This window comes from Euprymna scolopes, chromosome 13 (assembly GCF_053919585.1).
Source record: "Euprymna scolopes isolate OS-2025 chromosome 13, ASM5391958v1, whole genome shotgun sequence".
Lineage (NCBI taxonomy): Eukaryota > Metazoa > Mollusca > Cephalopoda > Sepiida > Sepiolidae > Euprymna > Euprymna scolopes.
In genome coordinates, this window is record NC_136494.1 from 97,950,151 (window position 1) to 97,969,352 (window position 19,202).

Sequence of the window (19,202 nt, forward strand, 5' to 3'; positions counted from 1 at the left end):
TTCAGTTATTTTTTAGCCATCTGTATAGATGGTTTTGTATGTGGGGTATTTATCCCCAAGTTCAAGGAATTTGTTTTGATAGGTTTAGTAGTTAGTCTGTTTTTTAGCTGTTTTAATAGTCATGTCTATATATAACTCTGTGATTGTCCATGGTGGAGTATTAATTGTGTAAGTTTGTATGTTTTTTGGTCCTTCATATCCTTCTGTAATAGCCTTTTTAAGGCGATATCTCCAAGGTTTAATAGCTGTAGGTTTGCTGGTATAAAAATGTTCATACATTGATGTATATATTTTTTCATGAGCAGGATTTTCTGGTAGACTTTTAAGTTTAAGCATATATTGGAGAGAGAGTTTTTCCCATCTCAGGTGGAGGGGGAGTTCATTAGCTTCTGTGTGCAGGCTTTGAACAGGTGATATTCGGAAGGCTCCTGAACAGAGTCTGAGTGCTTGGTTTTGTATGGGCTTGAGTTTCTCTAGATATGATTTCCTTGTTGAGTTATATATAATGCAACCATAGTCCAATTTAGGTCTAATGAGTGATCTATATAGTAGGAGCATGGTTTCCCTGTCTGCTCTCCAGTTTGTGTGTGATATTATCTTTAGTATGTTTAATGCTTTTTGGCATTTTTTTTGAGTGCTTCTATATGTGGCTTGAAGTTAAATTTGTTATTCAGGATCATCCCCAGATATTTGGTTTGCTGTACCATTGGTATTGCATTGTTATTAATTTTTAGTTGTGGCTTATGATGATATCCTCTTTTTTTTTCAAAAGTGCATGCAAACTGTTTTGGTTTTTGAGAAGAGAAAACCCATTTTCATCAGCCCATTTCTCTATTTTGTTAAGGCATTCCTGTAATTTTTTTTCTCTTGTTAACATATTAGGGGATGAATAGGTGATTGAAAAGTCGTCTACAAAGAGGGATTTATCAATGTTTGTGGTCACTACTTTACCAATAGTATTGATTTTTAGCAGGAAGAGTGTAATGGATATTATACTGCCCTGGGGCACTCCCCTCTCTTGTTCATGCATTTCAGATTTTTCTCCTCCAAGGCACACCCTAAAAGTATGGTTTTTAAGGAAATTTTGTATAAATGTTGGCATCCTTCCTCTGATTCCCAGGTTGTGCAGATCCCTCATGATGCCGTATTTCCATGTGGTGTCGTATGCTTTTTCTAAATCAAAAACTACTGACATTACATGGTGGAATTTTTTTTAGGGCTTTTTCCGTTTCTTGATTGTTTCTTTACCATGGTTTATGCTTACTATTTTTCTTTGAAGTTTTGGGGATTGTTTCCTCTGCTATTTTTATTAACCTTTGAGTGAACGTTGCAACTGGGTCAGGTTCCTGAAGTATTTTACAATTTATTTGTGCTTCGCAGAGATTCCCCAATGTGGACCAGTCAGCTCTCTTTAGTTGCCATTTTGGTGCTCCATTCTCTATTGTGGGATTGTTTGTTTTGATAATAATTGGGTAGTGATCACTACCACACTGTTCTTCATGGATATCCCAATTAAAGTCCATGTAAATTGTCGGAGAGCTGAGTGTTAGAACTATGGCTGAGGTTGTTCCTGTAGGTGGATGTAGGTAGGTGTGTTTGCCGTTGTTTAGTATACATGTCTGTAGTTTCTAGTATGACTTCTATTATTTTTCCGTTGTGGTTTGGTTATCTGTCTCCCCAAAGATGGCTGTGTGCATTAAAGTCCCCCAGGATTAGGAATGGTGCAGGGGGCTGTTTAATTAATCTGTCTATTTGAGTTTTCCCTAGTTTATATTTTGGTGAAATGTAGATTAAGCAGATTGTGAGAGTTTGGTGTAAGGTAGCTCTTACTGCTACGGCTTGAAGTTCTGTATTTAGGTCGAGTTTCTCGTGGGATATTGCTTTTTTTTTTTTTTTTTTACCATAATGGTTGTACTGCATATTGGTCTGCCGTCTATGTGTGAAAGGTTGATTTTATTGTATCTTTCATAGTCTTTAAAGGATAGTTTGGAATTTTCCTTCAGTAGAGTTTCTTGTAAACATATGATATTCGGATTGTATTCTTTGATTAATTGCTGTAGTTCTTCATAGTTTGGCTTCAATCCTCTACAGTTCCATTGTAGAGCTGCTATGTTCCTAGTTTTTTTTATTTTGTTCTGCCATTTTTATTTATTTGGGAGTGTAGGCTTGCTTTTGTCCCTCTGATGTTCCATTGTTTTTGGCTTGTCTTCTGTTTGGTTTTTTATTTTGGTTCTTTTGTTTGGGGACCTGGAACTAGAATTAGTATGGGACTTTATGTCCGTTTTGTTTTGGTTTTTCTTTTGTTTTGATGGTGTTAGATAGGAAGTCTCCATTTCATCAGGTTCCGTCAAATTTTCTAATTTTTGTTTTATTGGTTTATTGTTTGGTTTTGAGAAAGTTTGTTCTTTGAGACATTGGCCTTTAAGGGGGCAGGTTTGGGTTTGGGAGGAGACAAATACTTTGAGTTCTTTTTTGGTTTCTTGCTTTAATTTTTCCAGTTTTTGAGAGTGTTGTATTTTTAAGTTTTTTTAAAGTTAAGTTCATTCGGTTCTAGCTGTACCAGTTTTTCAATTAGTTGGTCGTATTTATCAGGCTGGTTGGTGGGATTTGTTTTTTCTGTAATTTTTGCATGAGTTTTGTTTTTTATAACTTCTTCCACTATTTTTTTCGCTTCTAGGTAAGAAATATTTCGTTTATGTTTTGTGGCTAGGATTTCTTTTTCAATTTTCCATCATTCACAGTTTTTGGAATAGGCAGGATGCTCGCCTTGGTAGTTTGTACATTTGGACTCGCAACATTCTTGTTCATTGTGACTTACTTCTTTAGAGCCACATTTAGTGCACGTGAGATGACCTCTGCAGGCATCTCTATGGTGACCAAATTTTTGACAGTTGAAACATCTCAGAGGATCTGGGATGTACATTTCAACTGGTTCTATGGTGTAGCCAATTTTAATTTTAGATGGAATTTTTGGAGTGTTAAATGTTATAATATAAGTATGGGTTGGTATTTTCTCTGAGTTTTTCTTCATGTAAATTCTTTTATAGTCAAGGACTCCTTGTTTGCTTAGTTTGTTCTGGATTTCTTCTAGTGAAGCAAGTGATAGTTCCCAGCTTCGGATAACTTCTTTAGATTAATTTAGTTTATTGTGTGGGGTGACTTTAATGTTAATATTATGGAAAGTTTTCATGTTTTTTAAATTTAAGCTTTGGTTTATTGTCTCAATTTCAATTAATAGATTACCATCTCTTGTTTTTTAAAATCATTTTTGGGTTTATTTTCCTGCTTAGCACTTTTTCGATGAGAAAAGGGGATAATTTGGTCATCAGTGTTTCATCTAGTGATTCTATTACATAGTATTTAGGAAAGTCTACGTTTTCCTCACTTTCTGAGTCCAATAAAGTTTGGGTTTTTTGTTTTGTTTTGACATCATTATGGATAAAAGTTTCATTGCCTGTGTTCCCCACCCACCTCGGAGCCCGATATTGGGACTTGTCAAGGAGGAAACCCATTCGCCTTGACAGAGTCAGGGTTACACAGGCAGTATACTCAGTCAAGTAAGAATACCGAACATCTGTCGTTACCCAATTTTCACTACCCAAATCTAGCGTGAAAAAAGTTGTGATTGCAGTCATGTCAGGATTTGGTTCTACACTTTCTGCTGATTGACCCTTGGCCAGCGCTTTCAAATGTCTACTTTGGGGCAAAGTTTTGTTGGTTTCTATGGTTTTGTTTGAGAGGATTTCTTTTATTGATTTTAAAATTCCCAGTTTAGTCCAAACCATTGATAGTAGACGTAGAGCTTGACCTGACCAGCCGATTGATCGGATCCGGCCCCTCTGACCGCCCATCTAACCGAAGAAAGGGCCAAAGTGATGTGTTGGGAAGAGGAGGCTTATAAACTTATCCTCCAAGACCTTCAATCACCAGGATTCCATTCCAAGGTGTCACGGGTCACCACCCACAGCCAACAGGTGGCCCCATTGAGGGACTTTTACCCTCTGCAGGGGGGCAGTCAGTGTATTCTACTGCCCCACCAACATAATCGACTTTTCATCGACTATATATTTTAACTTATCGCCGTTTACTGTATATTTTAGTTTTCACTTAATTCTTATTTTCGCTCCTTCGGACTTTTACTTTAACACCTGATGATGATTTGTGGACGAATCGAAAGCACTCGTGACAGCAACAACTATGGAACTTTTATTAATATTTTTGATTTTGATACAAAAAAAAATTACACAGAAAATCGAAAAATTAAAAAAAAAATAATCAAAAAGCAAAGTGTCTCTGTTACATTTAATAATATTTGCTTGTATATATATATATAATCCAGCAAGAGGGCAGAGAGGATCAGTTTAGTTTTTATGAGTCTCAGAGACAGATGGAAATTTGGGTCTTAAACTGATGGATTGTTTGCGTTTGGAAGAGATGTTTGTCCTAATTTGCAAGTCTGTCATACAGTAAAAAAAAAAAAAAATTCAAAACATTGTTATTAGTGTTAACCTTGAGATGTGATTTTATTTAGAAGGAGTGGTGGCTTTATAGAGAAATAAAATAATGGCAGGTGAGAGACGTTTTCTAGTCTAATAGCAGTATCTTCTATGTGTCTGTTTCAATTCATATTACCTATAAATGTTAGGCCGAAGATTTCGAATGTGGAACTCTCAGGTAGGGTGCTATTAGCCATGACAATCGATAATTGGAAAGGTTTCTTATAATTGTTAAAAGAAAGGAGTTTTGTCTTAGTAGCATTAAATTTAACCATTCATTTATAGCCATATTTCACTACAGACGGGAGATCATTTTCTACGGATTTAGCCATTGCCTCGAATATGTGCATATTCGTTTTAACCACATGTCGAGAATAGGGCATGGTGTTATCAGTAAATATGCCTATCTTCAAAAATTTTATCAGACAGGTTCTTTATGAAAATCAGAAATAATAAAGGTTCAAGAATTGACCTCCTGAAATACACCTGCATTGTTTAGACGTGTAGCCATATATTCATCCTAGCAACTGTGTTCCAAAATTCATAATGATCGACTAATTAGTTTTGGAGTTTAGCCCATAAAAACATGTACAAATATATAAAGGAAAAAGAAAAAGTGGGTCACCTTCCCCAGATTGCCTTTCTCTTTCAGGCCTTGCATTTGGCCCAGTGTCTGACCAATCACCGCGTAAACGTAGCCTCTTGATAGGAGGTTGTCTGTTTCCTGCGTCACATGAGGTGCCATCAGCCATTAGACAGGTACTTCTACCTTCATCGCCCTGCACAAACACAAAGGATACATTCATCAGAAACAGGACTATTTAGATTTTTTACAACAAATGACAATACAACAATAATGAACATACAAAACTCAACAGAGCCCTACTAATAACACAAACACGAACGAGAGACATTTTGCAAAAAGAGATCGAAACTTTTACTACAAAAATCACATTTAGGGGTAACATCTTTACCTTTAAACTCTTTTCCCAAAACAAAGAGATGAAAAATGTACAAAACAAAGGCAAAACCATATGAATCAGTCTGGTATAGAAAATTCCACAAGAATAAAGAGAAACTTAGAAAAAAGAACATTCCAGATTTCTGCAATTCTATTATATGAAAGTCAAGCAGATAAACTGACAAAACATGAAGAAACTAAAATCAATTACTTTAAAAATTACAAAATTGAGGATAATAAAACAACAAACAAAAATAAAATTTTTATTTAACTGCATAAATAAAAGCCAAGGACAAGAAATAAAAATATTGGATAATAAACCAACTCTTTTCTAGGGACCCCAGGATGATATACAGGAACATCAATAGAGACAAACTCACCAACAACAGGCGAAAGGTTTCTAAAGGTTGCTACATATAGATCCCAAAGAACATTGGAAAAAAAAAAAAATTAAGTGGATAAACATCATAAAAGAGGATAATAAATTAAAAAATAAAAATGCCAACCCTGGAAATTACCAAAGAAACAGTCTATGGAGAAAAGTAGCTTATTTCATTAACTGCAAAACTCAGAAATTGACATCTCAAATTTCTGGATAAAAAAGTTGGCAGCACTTCATCAGTATGCAACACCATTCAATAGAATCATTAGTGGTGATGAGGAGATATCTAAATGGTTGACTGTAGGTAGCACAGTCCTTCTACTCAAAATTGAAGAGACCTCAGTTCATATATACAATGAGTGATGTTTCTGACAAAGGGAGAAGAAAAAGCTGTATACTAAGTCGGCAGTCTTTTTCCTAAGCAGTCGCTTGAGATGTCCTTATTTTCTCTTTCTATCCATGTAGCCATGTCACTAATAAGGCAAACATTTTACCTGTGCTGACATTATCTGCCTGATAGACAGGGACCTGAACCTTGAATTAATCCCCAAGGAGACGGTCTTATTAGCAGATGTAAAGTACTTGGAATGCGATTTTCACTTGTGTCCCATGTTGTAGAAGTACCAACCATTTTTCAGAGCTAAATGATTAACTGGCAAACATTATCCTAATATTACATGGAAGGAAAAATACAAACCTCAAAACTGTTATGAATATTTAAAAAACATTTTACAAAAAAAAAAAAAAAAAGTGGGGGAAAAAAAATTGACAAAAATTAATACTAAGAATTAAGTGTGGGATAAAAAGCAATCACTAACAAATAGCAAATACAGACTTATTGAATTTCAAATCAATGCATTTATTTGAAGACAAGTAAACAAGAATACATACAGGGTGGAATGATAAAAGTGTCAACATAAAGAAAACGACATTACAACTTTATTTTAAAACTTTCATTGAAAAAAATCAATTCAGGTAATTTGATTATGTAGTAGAGCTGACATTTATTCAATGTAACCGCCCTCAGCCCCAATCACCACCTCGATACAGGTCCGGAACTGGGAGCATGCCTTTTCCATAAGCACCAGCAGGAGCTTGGCGAATACTCGGCAGATGGTGGCAATCAGGCTGGCTTTGGTGTTGTGGGAGGTCATGTTGGTGATGTTCTTAATGTATGACCAAACGAAGTAGTCCAGCGGGTTCAGGTTGAGGGAGGAAGGGAAGGGAGCAGTGAGAGAAGCCAAACATAAGGTCTCTTTGGACTTGTGGGTCAGCACTGACTCCTGCCGCCACACCCAGGATCTACCAGCAGCCACCTGATTGCACCAGGGGATAATCACACTCTTTATCACATCCAGGTTTACTTTGGTGTTGAATTTCAAGCCGACTTTGAAAGTGCAAGGTGGCATGATGGGGCCCTCTCTTGAAACTGCACCAAATACCATAACAATGGCTGGAAATTTCATTAAGCTGTACCATCAAGTGTTGAATCATCCAGATTTTCATTTTGAGGGTGCTGACAATGGTCCTGTTGTCATAAATTGGATCAGTAGAGAGCAGGAGTTGTACAGCGATGCATCTCCGATCTTGCTTGTTGAACATTGTGTCACTTTCAGATATGATAGAACGTTCCTATCGCTCTTGGGATTTATAAACAACTGGCCAGCTAGATCATCTGCAACAAAAAAACAAAAGAAGAAAAAAGAAAGTTGTTTTCATCAAACCGAAATGGAATCGTCTTTTCTAGGACAACAATTTTATTATTTCACCCTGTATTGTTAAGACATGTCTATTCAATCTGCACATGTAGTGAAGAAAATGCTTTCTCAAAACATAAATATGACATCATCATATTCAGTTTAACGTTCATTTTAGATGCTGGCATGTGTTAGACAGCTTTTAAAAACTAACTGCCAAAGTAACCCATCTTTCGACAGGTTTTTTATAATAAAATCGCTCCAGACAAAGCATGGAACCACTTGATGTAAGGAGCTAACAAGAACAAAAGATGATTATTACAAAGAAAGGAAATGACTATTGATCTTAGTCTTAAAAAGAAAAAAAAGATATAGGTAGAAGGAAAACAGTCAACAGGAAGAGTTCGACAAGTCTGCAGTTTGTAGAAATAGGAAGCTGTATAAGAATTAGGTATCAAAACTAATAATTTAAGCATAACCTGAAATATGAAATATCTTAATTTGTTGGCATTTCCTTATTTGAAGCAAGATTTTTATGAGCCAGATGTCCTTCACAGCAACCATGTGAGGCGATAGAGATCAGAGCTTTTATCAAAAAACTACTATGGCTAAAGAGCACTTCACTTTCTCTTAAACCAAATAAAATGTTATTTCAAACCGCTGTTTGGCAAACTGACAGATAGAACCCTGTTATAAGAATGCTTGGACACACCTAAATATAAAAACGTTTATGGATGAAAGAGCTATTTTACACTGAAGAGTGACAGATCGACCAATTGACAATTTTGTTTAAAAAAAAAAAAAAAGAAGAAAAAAGAAAAAGAAAAAGATAACTTACCCGAGTTTTGAATAAATAAATATACTCGGAGGAATAACTGACAAGCATCTCATTGCCATCAGGACTATAACAAAGTGATGTAATACGATAATTCCGGTTCTTCAGGGTTGAAGCCGTGAAGCGACAGGTTAAACCTGTTGTAAATTTAGTTGTATAGTTTCCTGCAAAAAAAAAAAATTCAATTAAAAGTAATAACTGCAATAGTGCAGAACATTTTAAGATGAAATAAAATGATTTCAGAAATAATCTATAAATATAAAATCGAAAATGTATGTATGTGTGTTTGCTTTTTCTGTGTGTCTACAAAAGACTTCTTTCAGAGAAGCGGTCGGTCGGTTCACAACTTTTTAAAACTTTTTATATCACATATAAATCGTAATATTTCACAGTTAACAACGAAGCTCGCCTGTCTATTTAATTTGCTTGATTTCGGGAAGATAAATATTCAATATTTGTCGCTCACCGCATGTGGGTTAGTCTTTTTCCTATAACATCTTGAGGGTGGGGAAAAAAAAGCGTTCAGCAGTAATTGAATACTATCCCGCAGTCAAACTTGACCTCATTAACTCATTAAAACGAGCACTTGCTAAATCCAACTAATTAAATAAATTCAAACATGTTTGCGTTAGCATCTCGCGGTGGGGCAATGGTTAACATCGCACGTTTTTTTTTTTTCACACTTTAATTTACAACTTTGCCTCAAGAGTTCGGGTTTGATCCTCATACTTACAGTTTTTTTTTTAACCTCGCCCCCCCCCAAACACCCGGGCAACGCTGGGTACCCCTCGCTAGTAGTAAAATAAATCAGAATGATACGTAATATATTACCAGAAACAAACTTTAATGTTAACTATATAACAAGTTTACTAGATTAACTACTGAATTCAAAGTTTCTTTCTCACCTAAAATTTCAAGCAGTGATGTCATGTACTGTTGTTGTTTTAATGGATCCAAAGGTTATACGTACGTAGTCCAAAGTGAATAAGAACTCCAACACAAACTTTCCTGGTGCAAGAAAAATTTATTTTCTCTGTTTACCACACTAGTCACCGACACTTATTTAATATCCGTATGTTCTCTTTTTCTGACCACCACATCAGCCCAGTCATTACACGGCACCAGCAGACACTAGCTAGCTCTTGGTACATGGCATCAGATAAACTTATGCCATAAATTTCTCTCACACAATGGCAATCTTCAAAGTTCGACTCTTAAAAGAGGTAGTAAAAGAGAGAAGACTAGTCTAAATTGCCAATCGCCAAATGTATTTCCCTTTTTATTCTTTTTCTTCCAATGTTAATCCCTATATATGCATTTGAGTCTGTGACATCACCCTCACTCCGCACCCAAAATGCTGACGCAACTACTTTACATTATGTCATTTATAGGAGCTAAAATTGCTCTCTTCATTAAGCATTCAGGATGCATATAGGTGTTCAGCTATACTTGGATAAATTTTGGGTCACTATTGAGATGCACATGTACTTTTACAGATATTATTACAATCTTCATGTGCTTTTACAAATATGACAATTTAATGTAAGCATTGAGTATCAGCAAGACTTCCATGTGGAATGATAGGAAATTGTTTGTCAAAAGTCGGCTGATGACAAAAAGCTTGATGCTACCCACCACAACACGTCTTAAGATCATGCAATGTTTTATATATTATTTAATTGGAATTCATTATTGAGATGAGTATTATTTATTAATTTATTTATTGCGGACTATTATCCTCATCTTTTTTAGTTGTTGTTTCACGATATTTCAGGCAACTATTCCTTTGGCCTTCGTCAGGTGGTAACTGCAACGGGATAGGAACTCCAAATCTAACTGCATCCTCAGCAATTACTGCCTTCCATAGTTGTTGTCTCATCAGTTAGGAGATTCGGAGTTTCTATCCTGTCGTGGTTACCACCTGATGAAGGCCAGAGGAATAGTTGCCCGAAACGATGTGAAACAACTAAAAGAGATGAGGATGATAAATTAATGCAATGTTTTATCTTGAACTTTGAATACTTTTTATCTGCCGTTGTACATTCAGTCCATATGATCAAGGAGGAATTCTGTAAAAATGTTAGATGAATCCTTTTTCTATTTGGCAAATCAGATCAGCATCTTTTGTTGTTGAGTTGTTCTACCATCAGGAAAGAGTGGCTGCAATACCTGATGTTTGCTCATGTTCACTAATTTCATGTGTCGATATAGTAATGAGTAATGAGTGGATGAGCATTAAAGCAATCAAAGTAAGATCCAATTTTGTCAGAGTTTTACCATTTATCTTGTAAGTTATATCTTTGATATGAATCCGAACCACATTAAAGTTATCGTCTGAAAATGTCATATCAACCTCAGGATGTTAATTCTGCTCCCCAAGAAGGAAAATTCTACTAAATGTTTCTTTCTAAAGAACTAGTGGGTGTAGCCGGCGTTACCCAGGTGTGGAGAGGTTTTATGGTAAGAGTATTGATCAACAGAGCCTTAAAAAAAAATAATAAAAAAAAAAAACATTTCTAAATGCTGTAGAAAAATAAAAGTAGCAACAAGGACTTCTGCAAGTGGAAAGAAAATTTTTTTTTAATTTTTTTAAAAAATTAAAAGTAGCAGGCAGGCAGGCTCGAACCTGTAACGCTAAGAGGAAATGAAGTTGGGAAAAAAAAAGTAAACAGTTTAGTCACCATGCATACCACAACAAATGACGTCAGTTGCATTCAAAATAAGGTTAGTCATTGCAAGGCATATATGATGACTTTGCAAAAATGTTGAGGAAAAAAGTGATCCCTTCCTTGTAAAAAATAGCCTGATGGTTAAAAAATGAATGTTTTGGGTCAATTTTTGGATATTTGTCAGCTGAGAAACCTATCTTTTTAATGATACCAATTTTGTCATTCTTTGATGCATCTGTCAAAAGTTTTTAGCGGACACACAGACAGATAGTTGATATTTATATAATACTAGCGAGGGGTACCCGGCGTTGCCCGGGTGTTTGGGGGGGGGGGTTAAAAAGAAAAGTAAGTATGAGGATCGAACCTGAACCCTTGAGGCAAAGTTGTAAATTAAAGTGTGAAAAAAAAAAAACGTGCAATGTTAACCATTGGCCCACCGCGAGATGCTAACGCAAACACGTTTGAATTTATTTAATTAGTTGGATTTAGCAGGTGCCAGTTTTAAATGAGGTCAAGTTTTGACTGCGGGATAGTATTCATTTACTGCTGAACGCTTTTTTCCCCCCGAAGATGTTATAGGAAAAAGACTAACCCACATGCGGCGAGCGACAAATATTGAATATTTATCTTCCCGAAATCGAGCAAATTAAATAGACAGGCGAGCTTCGTTGTTAAGTGTGAGATATTACAGTTTGTATGTGATATAAAAAGTTTTAAAAAGTTGTGAACCGATCGACTGCTTCTCTGAAAGAAGCCTTTTGTAGACACACAGAAAAAGCGAACACACATACATACATTTTCGCTTTTATATATATAGATACTAGTGGGGGTGCCCAGCATTGCCTGAGAGTTTTGGAGGTGTAAAAGAAAAAAAAAAGTTTTGGTAGGAAGGTAGGCTCGAACCCAAAACCTTAACACGAAGGTGGAAAAGAAAGGGAAAAAAAACTGGCATCTTACCTGCTTGGCCACCATGGGAAAGGAATGAAAAGTGTTTTAATTTAACAATTAAAAACTTAATTGACAGGTGTGTGAATTTAATGAGGTCAAACATCACGCCTATGGGAAAACTTAACTTTGGCTGCAAGCCAGTGTCTGCGTTTCCCCCAAGATTTTGGGGAAAACCTCTCCATAAATAGAGGAGTGTCAAAATTGATAGCAATAGTCTGATATGATGGGTTTTGGCTGCATTGATCAAACCTCGTTGCTTTCTGGACGTCCCGAGCACGAGTGCCAGGGAGGCTCATTTTGCTATGGATTCAGTTTCGCTTATATACGGAAAAGCCAAATAAACACTCAGAGACTAAGAAATACTGCGAAAATAGCATGTAAAAGTCGCCCAAATAAAAGATACACACCACTCCCTTTCGTAAATCGTAGATATTATAATCTAGGTACCATATAAAAGGTTCTAAGAAAGAGTAACTGCCTGGAGCGCCTCCTCGAAAAAAAGCTTTTGCCGGACATGCACACAAACGCACACATTTTCACTTTTATATTATAGAAGGTTACTCACCTGTGGCTCTAGTTCCTAGCATTCTGCGGTCAAAAATCAACACTGTGCTATCAGACAAGGCTATCCCCAGCTCATAGGGCACCATAGGGTTGACTGCCATTGATGTTACGGCACGTTGGCAAAAAATCATAACATCCTGTAAAAAACAAACAATATATGTAAGCAACAAAAAAAAAAAAAAACCCAGACATATTCAGTCTTTATTTTTTTGTTTTTAACTTTTGTTCACCCTAAATTAAAACATATCTCCACTGAAACGAAAAAAGATACTGTGATAGGGGGGGCCAGGTTTATATGGGGGAAACCTAAGTGGGTAGTTGGGTAGCAAGATGTTCAGATAAGATTTAATTCAAGGAAACAGGGAGTAAGGAAGGAATTCCAAAATTAAGCGGTCTGAATAAAGAAATTATTAGAGTAGAAAATTTTCTGTCATCTAGGGGCATCTACAGTGAACAGGTAGAATTTTGCTGCAAGTGGGTTGGAGATATTTTATTAAGGGGGGGAGAGGGTTACAAATGTAGGAAGTTCATCAGAACACATTCCATAGAATCACTCGTAAAACAAGCATAGGAATGCAATATTGTAGTGATGTAACAGGGAGTTCTTTTTGAAGTATGCAATTTTGGATGATGTACAAGCGATTTTGTTTGATTTTTGTTGTGTTCTATCAAAAAAGAAAAAATGGTTCTACAAGGATTGTTCTAAAAGTAAAGCCTTCTATTTATTTTTAACTCAAAAGGTTGAAAATCTACAAAGTCAGGAGTAGTACCATTAAAACAAGCGACCTTTTGTGCTCCAGAATTTATTTTTCTACATAGTTACTATCATTCTGAATGCAATTTTGCTAGGAATTCAATTACACATTTTTGCTTCCAATGCACATCCATGACAAGGTTTGCTTCTTAGAATCTCACACAGTCAATATCTGCAACAGAGAGATGAAACATCCAGGTCATGAATGCATAAGTGCAGTCATCATAACAATGCAATTTGTGATCCTATTTGAAACATTAAGGTGGAATAAAAAAAAAATAGGAGGCATTACTTTTAGAACGCCCTTCGTATTATATTTCTTTCTGTAAAGCTTTATTATCGTTTTTACATTTTAGGTTTTCTGGATCTCCTGTTTCTATCCTATCTAAATATTCAAAGTTATTTGTAGGAATTTGTTCAATTTGGGTTGATTCTTGTTTGTAATTTTATGTATCTGTGATGTTCTCGTTCACTGTGAGAATTACTTTTTCTTGAGTTTTGAGTGAAATCTCTTGAGTTTTTTTTTTTTAATTTCTAGTTGAGTTTTTTTTTGTGCGTATTTTTCTTCCTTTTTGGATGTTTGTTCTTCTGTATGTAACTTATTTGTTTGGAAATTGTATTTCTGATTGGTTAGTTGATTTTGTTTTATCATTTCAATTAAATGAGTTTGATATTATCTGTCATTTGTTAATAGTGTTCCCTGTCCAAGAGAGAAAACGTAGTGGTAACAATGAAATCTATACACATATAAAGTTGAGATTTTTATTACACGAACATTGATATTATTTCTATTTAAAAATTATTATAACAAATTTCTTTATATACTCAATCTTGAATATGTGAGCGATTTCATGATGGTTAACTAATTTGCATATTACCTTGAAACACAAGTATTCATTATTAATTATTTTTTATGGTTTCTTATTGGATGATTGCTTTCATTTAACTATTATGCTCAGTTCTATTTATTCATATTTTCTACATTGTGCATAGTATTTAGAATAAAAAAAGTTCTAGCACATGCACATATATAAGTGACCTTGTCAGTGTGTGTGTGTGTGTGTGTGTGCGCGCAGAACAGTTGCTACAAAACTCCTCTATCAAATTTTTGGTCAACAGACTTGAAACTTGATATGTAGGGAATTTGGACCAGTGAGACAATTTCAATTTGGTTTATAGAAAAAAAAAAAAAAAAAAATTAGCTGCTATGAGGTCAAAATTGGACAAAAAAAAAGTTGACTAAACCTGTTACTTCTGCAGATGTGCAAATATACATTAATAGCTTAAAGTCACTTAATTTTTAGCCCTTCTTATCTGCCGATAGCAGAAGCAGTAGCGACCAAAGCTGGAGCACTAAATGTTTTGGTTTTCATTCTAGTTGATGGCACCCATGTCCTGTTTTTTTTTTTTTTTTTTTAACTTTTGAAATCATTACTATGTTGGGTACAATATAATAATCAGTAGAGAATTGGCTCTATAATAATAAATACAAAATCTGCATAAATTAAAATATCATATTCAAGCATATTTTATGACCAAGTCATGCCAGAGGGCTAGTACTATATATTGAGTACAATGTAATAATCAATAGAAGATTGGCTCTATAGTAATAAATATGAAATCTGCATGAATTAAAATAATTATATTTAAGCATATTTTATGATCGGGGAACACCAGGCAACCAGCTAGTTTTTTATAGAAATGCACAGGGCACATATAAAAAAGGCTAATTCTCACTTCAAACTGCATCTCAAATTGAAATCTAAGAGTATCAATATCTAATTATATATCAACAGCAGTATTATGTGGTCTTTAGTGTGTCAAATTGACAGACAAAACAATGAAATAAAATCTAGTCTTTCAAAATAACATATTCAGAACAATGTGTAATGTAAAGTTAATGGATCAAATTAGTATGCACAATCTTTTAATAATTCATAGTTAAATACAAAGTGATAGAACTTAAACAAATTACGCAATTAAGTTAAAAAAAAAAAAAGCATTAATGTAAAACAGGTTTCTAAAAACGAGGAATTAAAAAATTTCAAAAGAATTCTCGATCTATCGGATGAAATATTTCAGAGAGAATTTTAACTTTATATTCTTACTAGCATGGGTGCCCGGCATTGCCCAGGTATTTGGATGTGTATTTTGAGCAAAAAAAAAAAAAAAAAAAAAAAAAAGCGGTCAATTTTTTTAAAAACTTTGACCCCTATTATGACCCCTTAACATTTATTGTTTTGGGCTCAAATCAAGTTATTAAGTTAGATCCATGTCCAAGGAACCTATATCTAAAATATGAAGTGTTTAGACCCAAAATTGTCTGAGGAGTTTGGTAGAGTTCTCAAAGGTCAAATCGTTGTACTTTGACCCCTTAATCGCCAAATTTCTGGCTGAAAACTGATCACATCGATTTTCCCAAATCTCAGTACCCTGTATATCAAATTTCGAGTCTGTAGACTTAAAATTGACAGAGGGAAATGTAGACACACAGACAGACAGATACACAGACACGTTTACTTTTATAGATATATAGATTATACAGTACAGCACTGAAGGATAAAGCACTGAGGCCCCGACTAGTCATTGCCAAGACTGACAGACTGCATGATGATGATGATACAGTACAGCACAATCACGTTGACACACCGATTCTCACCAGATCACCCAAGTTAAGCAACATTGAGCCTGGCCAGTACCAGATAGGTGACCATTTGGGAAGGCTAGGTGCTGTATGTACCTTCTGGGAAGGATGGACATGGGACCAACACCCTCACCCTGAAAAAAGAACTCCTTGCTACAAAAGCATCTACAAAGTTGTAGATGGCCTATGCCCCTTCAGGGTCTCAAGGCTAAGGATGGGATGGATGGATTCTAATTATACATTACCAGATGATGTGTATTTTAATTTTTTTTTTATTAAAAGTTGGAATGGAATTATTGATTAAAATAGAAAAATAAATGCAACTGGAGACATTATCTCTTTATTAATAGAATTATAAGACAGCTTCATGTGTGGGTTTTGTTTTTTGGGTTTTTTTTTCTAGCGAGTATGAGAATTAAGTCAATATTTCTGCTTACTTACTACTAATAAATTATTTAATAAAATAAAAGATGCAATAGTGTAAAATAAAATAACATTATACATATTTTCGTAAAAATAATTTGTGAAATTACTTCAATGTGAATTTCATTGTATTTGTAAAAAAAAAAAAAAAAAAAGTTAGTCATTTTAATCTTTTTTAATAGTTGCCAGGAAAAAAATGAATTACTTTGTGACCTTTTGAAATATTCAAGAAATTTGGAAGCATCGAACTACTGAATAGAAAGTCATTTCTGGCTTCAAAATTGTTTTGAAAGTTATTTGTATCCAACATTTTTATAAATGGAGATTAAGATAGCATTACCTTAACAAAAATTTGATTCAAGTAATAATTTAATGGCCAAATGAAACCATAGTAATTAAATTTAACTTTTAAAATCCTATTTAAGAAAAAGAATTTGGAAAAAAATAAAAAACTTAAAAACAACATTTTTTAAAACCGGGAAACAAAAATGAAAGTAAAACGACTTCCGAACAACATCAGATATAGCTGTTAAGTATTTATTATTCAGAGAACATGGAAGACAAAAACAGTTTCTTACATCTCGACAATCATCTTTATTGCATTTAGTTTTCATGCGGAGATCAAACCACCTGACAGTGCAGTCTTCACCACATGAAAGAAATGTGGAGGCCTCATTTGGGACGACCACCACCTGCAAAGAAAATGTAAGAAAATCAGACGACTGACCAGCAATATGAAGATATAAAAGTAGAAATGCTGATATGCTTAAAATAAATTTTTAATAAATTAAAAGAAAAACAAAAGCTGATTTAACATCAAACTCCAAAGTCAATAAGTGTTGAAAAACTGAATAGGTTTTACTCAGATCACCAAAATTAAGTCGGAGATAAGTGATCAAATGTTGTAAGTTTTTTTTTTTTTCTTGCTTCTTAAGACATTCAAAAAGTTTATAATATTTCAACATTTTCATGGTGACTGTATTTCATGTTAGGAATTTAAGTAGAATAGAAAGACTTGTCAACTTCATAATCCTCACTTCTCTTATTTTATCTTTTAGTTCTTCCATTTCATGAGCAACATTTCTGACAATGAGGGAAGAATTGCTGTTTTCTGGGTCAGAATCTATCCATTTCACATTATCGTTGGTTAATTTTTTTTAACATTAAAGTAGTTTGGGGTTTGTTTTCTTTTTTAGCTCTTTACATCAAGTGGCTATCTGCCTTTTCTGGAGCAATTTCCATTAAAAAGATTTATGATTTTATTTTTTTAATAGGCTAATCAACCCATCATAGTAATTAATATTGAATAATAAACTAAATTTAATTGTAATTTTCTATCAAAAATCACTGTGCATTGACATTCTTTTGATGGTACTCATGCATTTACTGATCCATATTTCCATGATGTTGTCTAAGCAGAGCTCAGCAACTTACGTAAACTGCCAAAATATGTTGAGCACTTATCAAATTTTAAAACATTAGGAAGAAAAAAATAAAAAAATAAAAATTATTGTATAGTAATTACAATGAAAAACAAGCTGAGCATGCAAGGTCCTCCTCCACGAGTGAATACGTTATTTTCAACATAACTAATGTTTGTGTAAATTTTTTTTAAAACATCCACGGTGTGGTTATTGAGAAAAATGCGAACAAATGAACGTATGAATGATTTGGGAGCAATTTTACTCCTATAATGCCCCTTGAGGGGTTGGGGGCAACCAGAGTTATCCCGGAAAATTCATTCTAACAAAAATTTACTTTCACCATGACTAATGTTTGTGCAAAATTTTTTTAAAAATTCAAGGCATAGTTATTGAGAAAAATGCCAACAGATGAACGAGAGTGAATTACTAGGTCCAATTCCTCCTTTGTCGGGTGGACGAAAAAATAGAAATACAATAAAAATATAACATCAACCTATGGTAAGTTTCATATATAAATATTTTTAATAAAAACATTTTTTTTGTAAAAGTTTTTTTTTTTTTTTCTTTTTGTAAGTTTTTGAAAACATTTTTTGTTGATATATTTTTTTGTCTGAAAGATTTTTTAATATAACTTTTTTTTTTTTTAGGGGGTGGTAGAGGAGGTCTACTTTTTTCTTTTGAATAACAGCTGTGACATGGACATAAAAAATGTTTGCTTAATCCTTAATCAAAACTATTTTCAAGTTCTGCTTAACTATGGAGCCTGGTTACTAGAGATGAACTGCATTACTAAAACATCAATAGATATTGCTATTACCAAAATACTGAAAAGATTATAAAAATTTTAAAACCGTTCTGCATGTTTTATTTATTTTTTTTTTTAGATTAAACACTTCATTACTATTAGTAAATAGTAAATGCTTATGATTTTATTGAAATAAATCTTGGATATTCTTTGGTGGATTAAAATGACATAAAACAGAAAAAATTAAAGTTATGGTTTATAATAAGTTGTGTTCTACAAATGGTCAACATTTTTATCAACATATTTGCACTATCAACAAGAGGAAGGATTGCACAAAAATTATAAACAATTGATTATCTTTATTAAAAAAAGGAAATTGATTGCTATAAAATCTATTTATTTACATAATTAGTGAGAGAATAATATTTTCGGAGGAGGAAAAAAAAAAAAAAAATGGCAATAATTTAATAACCATACTATATACATATATTACTACGAGCATGGATACCCAGTGTTGCCAGGGTCGACATGAAGTTCGGTTTGGCCACACTTGCTATACCAAGAATATTGAACAGTTTTTCATTATTATATGTCAACTCCATCGTTACCCCAACAAAAATTTCAAAAATAAAAGAACAAATAAAAACACAAAATTAAGCA

The 19,202-nt window shown here is 34.0% G+C and overlaps 1 protein-coding gene across 1 annotated transcript in view; it reads right to left on the minus strand.

Annotated features, from left to right (window-relative positions):
• LOC145292101 (DDB1- and CUL4-associated factor 6-like) overlaps window positions 1-19,202 on the minus strand; it is a 135,871-nt gene that overhangs the window by 34,494 nt on the left and 82,175 nt on the right. The window contains exons 6-9 of the mRNA XM_080138186.1: window positions 16,952-17,065; window positions 12,554-12,689; window positions 8,375-8,535; window positions 5,122-5,275 (exon numbers count right to left, since the gene is read on the minus strand). Of these exons, the coding sequence (XP_079994312.1) occupies window positions 5,122-5,275; window positions 8,375-8,535; window positions 12,554-12,689; window positions 16,952-17,065 (565 nt within the window). The remainder of the gene's footprint in view (window positions 1-5,121; window positions 5,276-8,374; window positions 8,536-12,553; window positions 12,690-16,951; window positions 17,066-19,202) is intronic.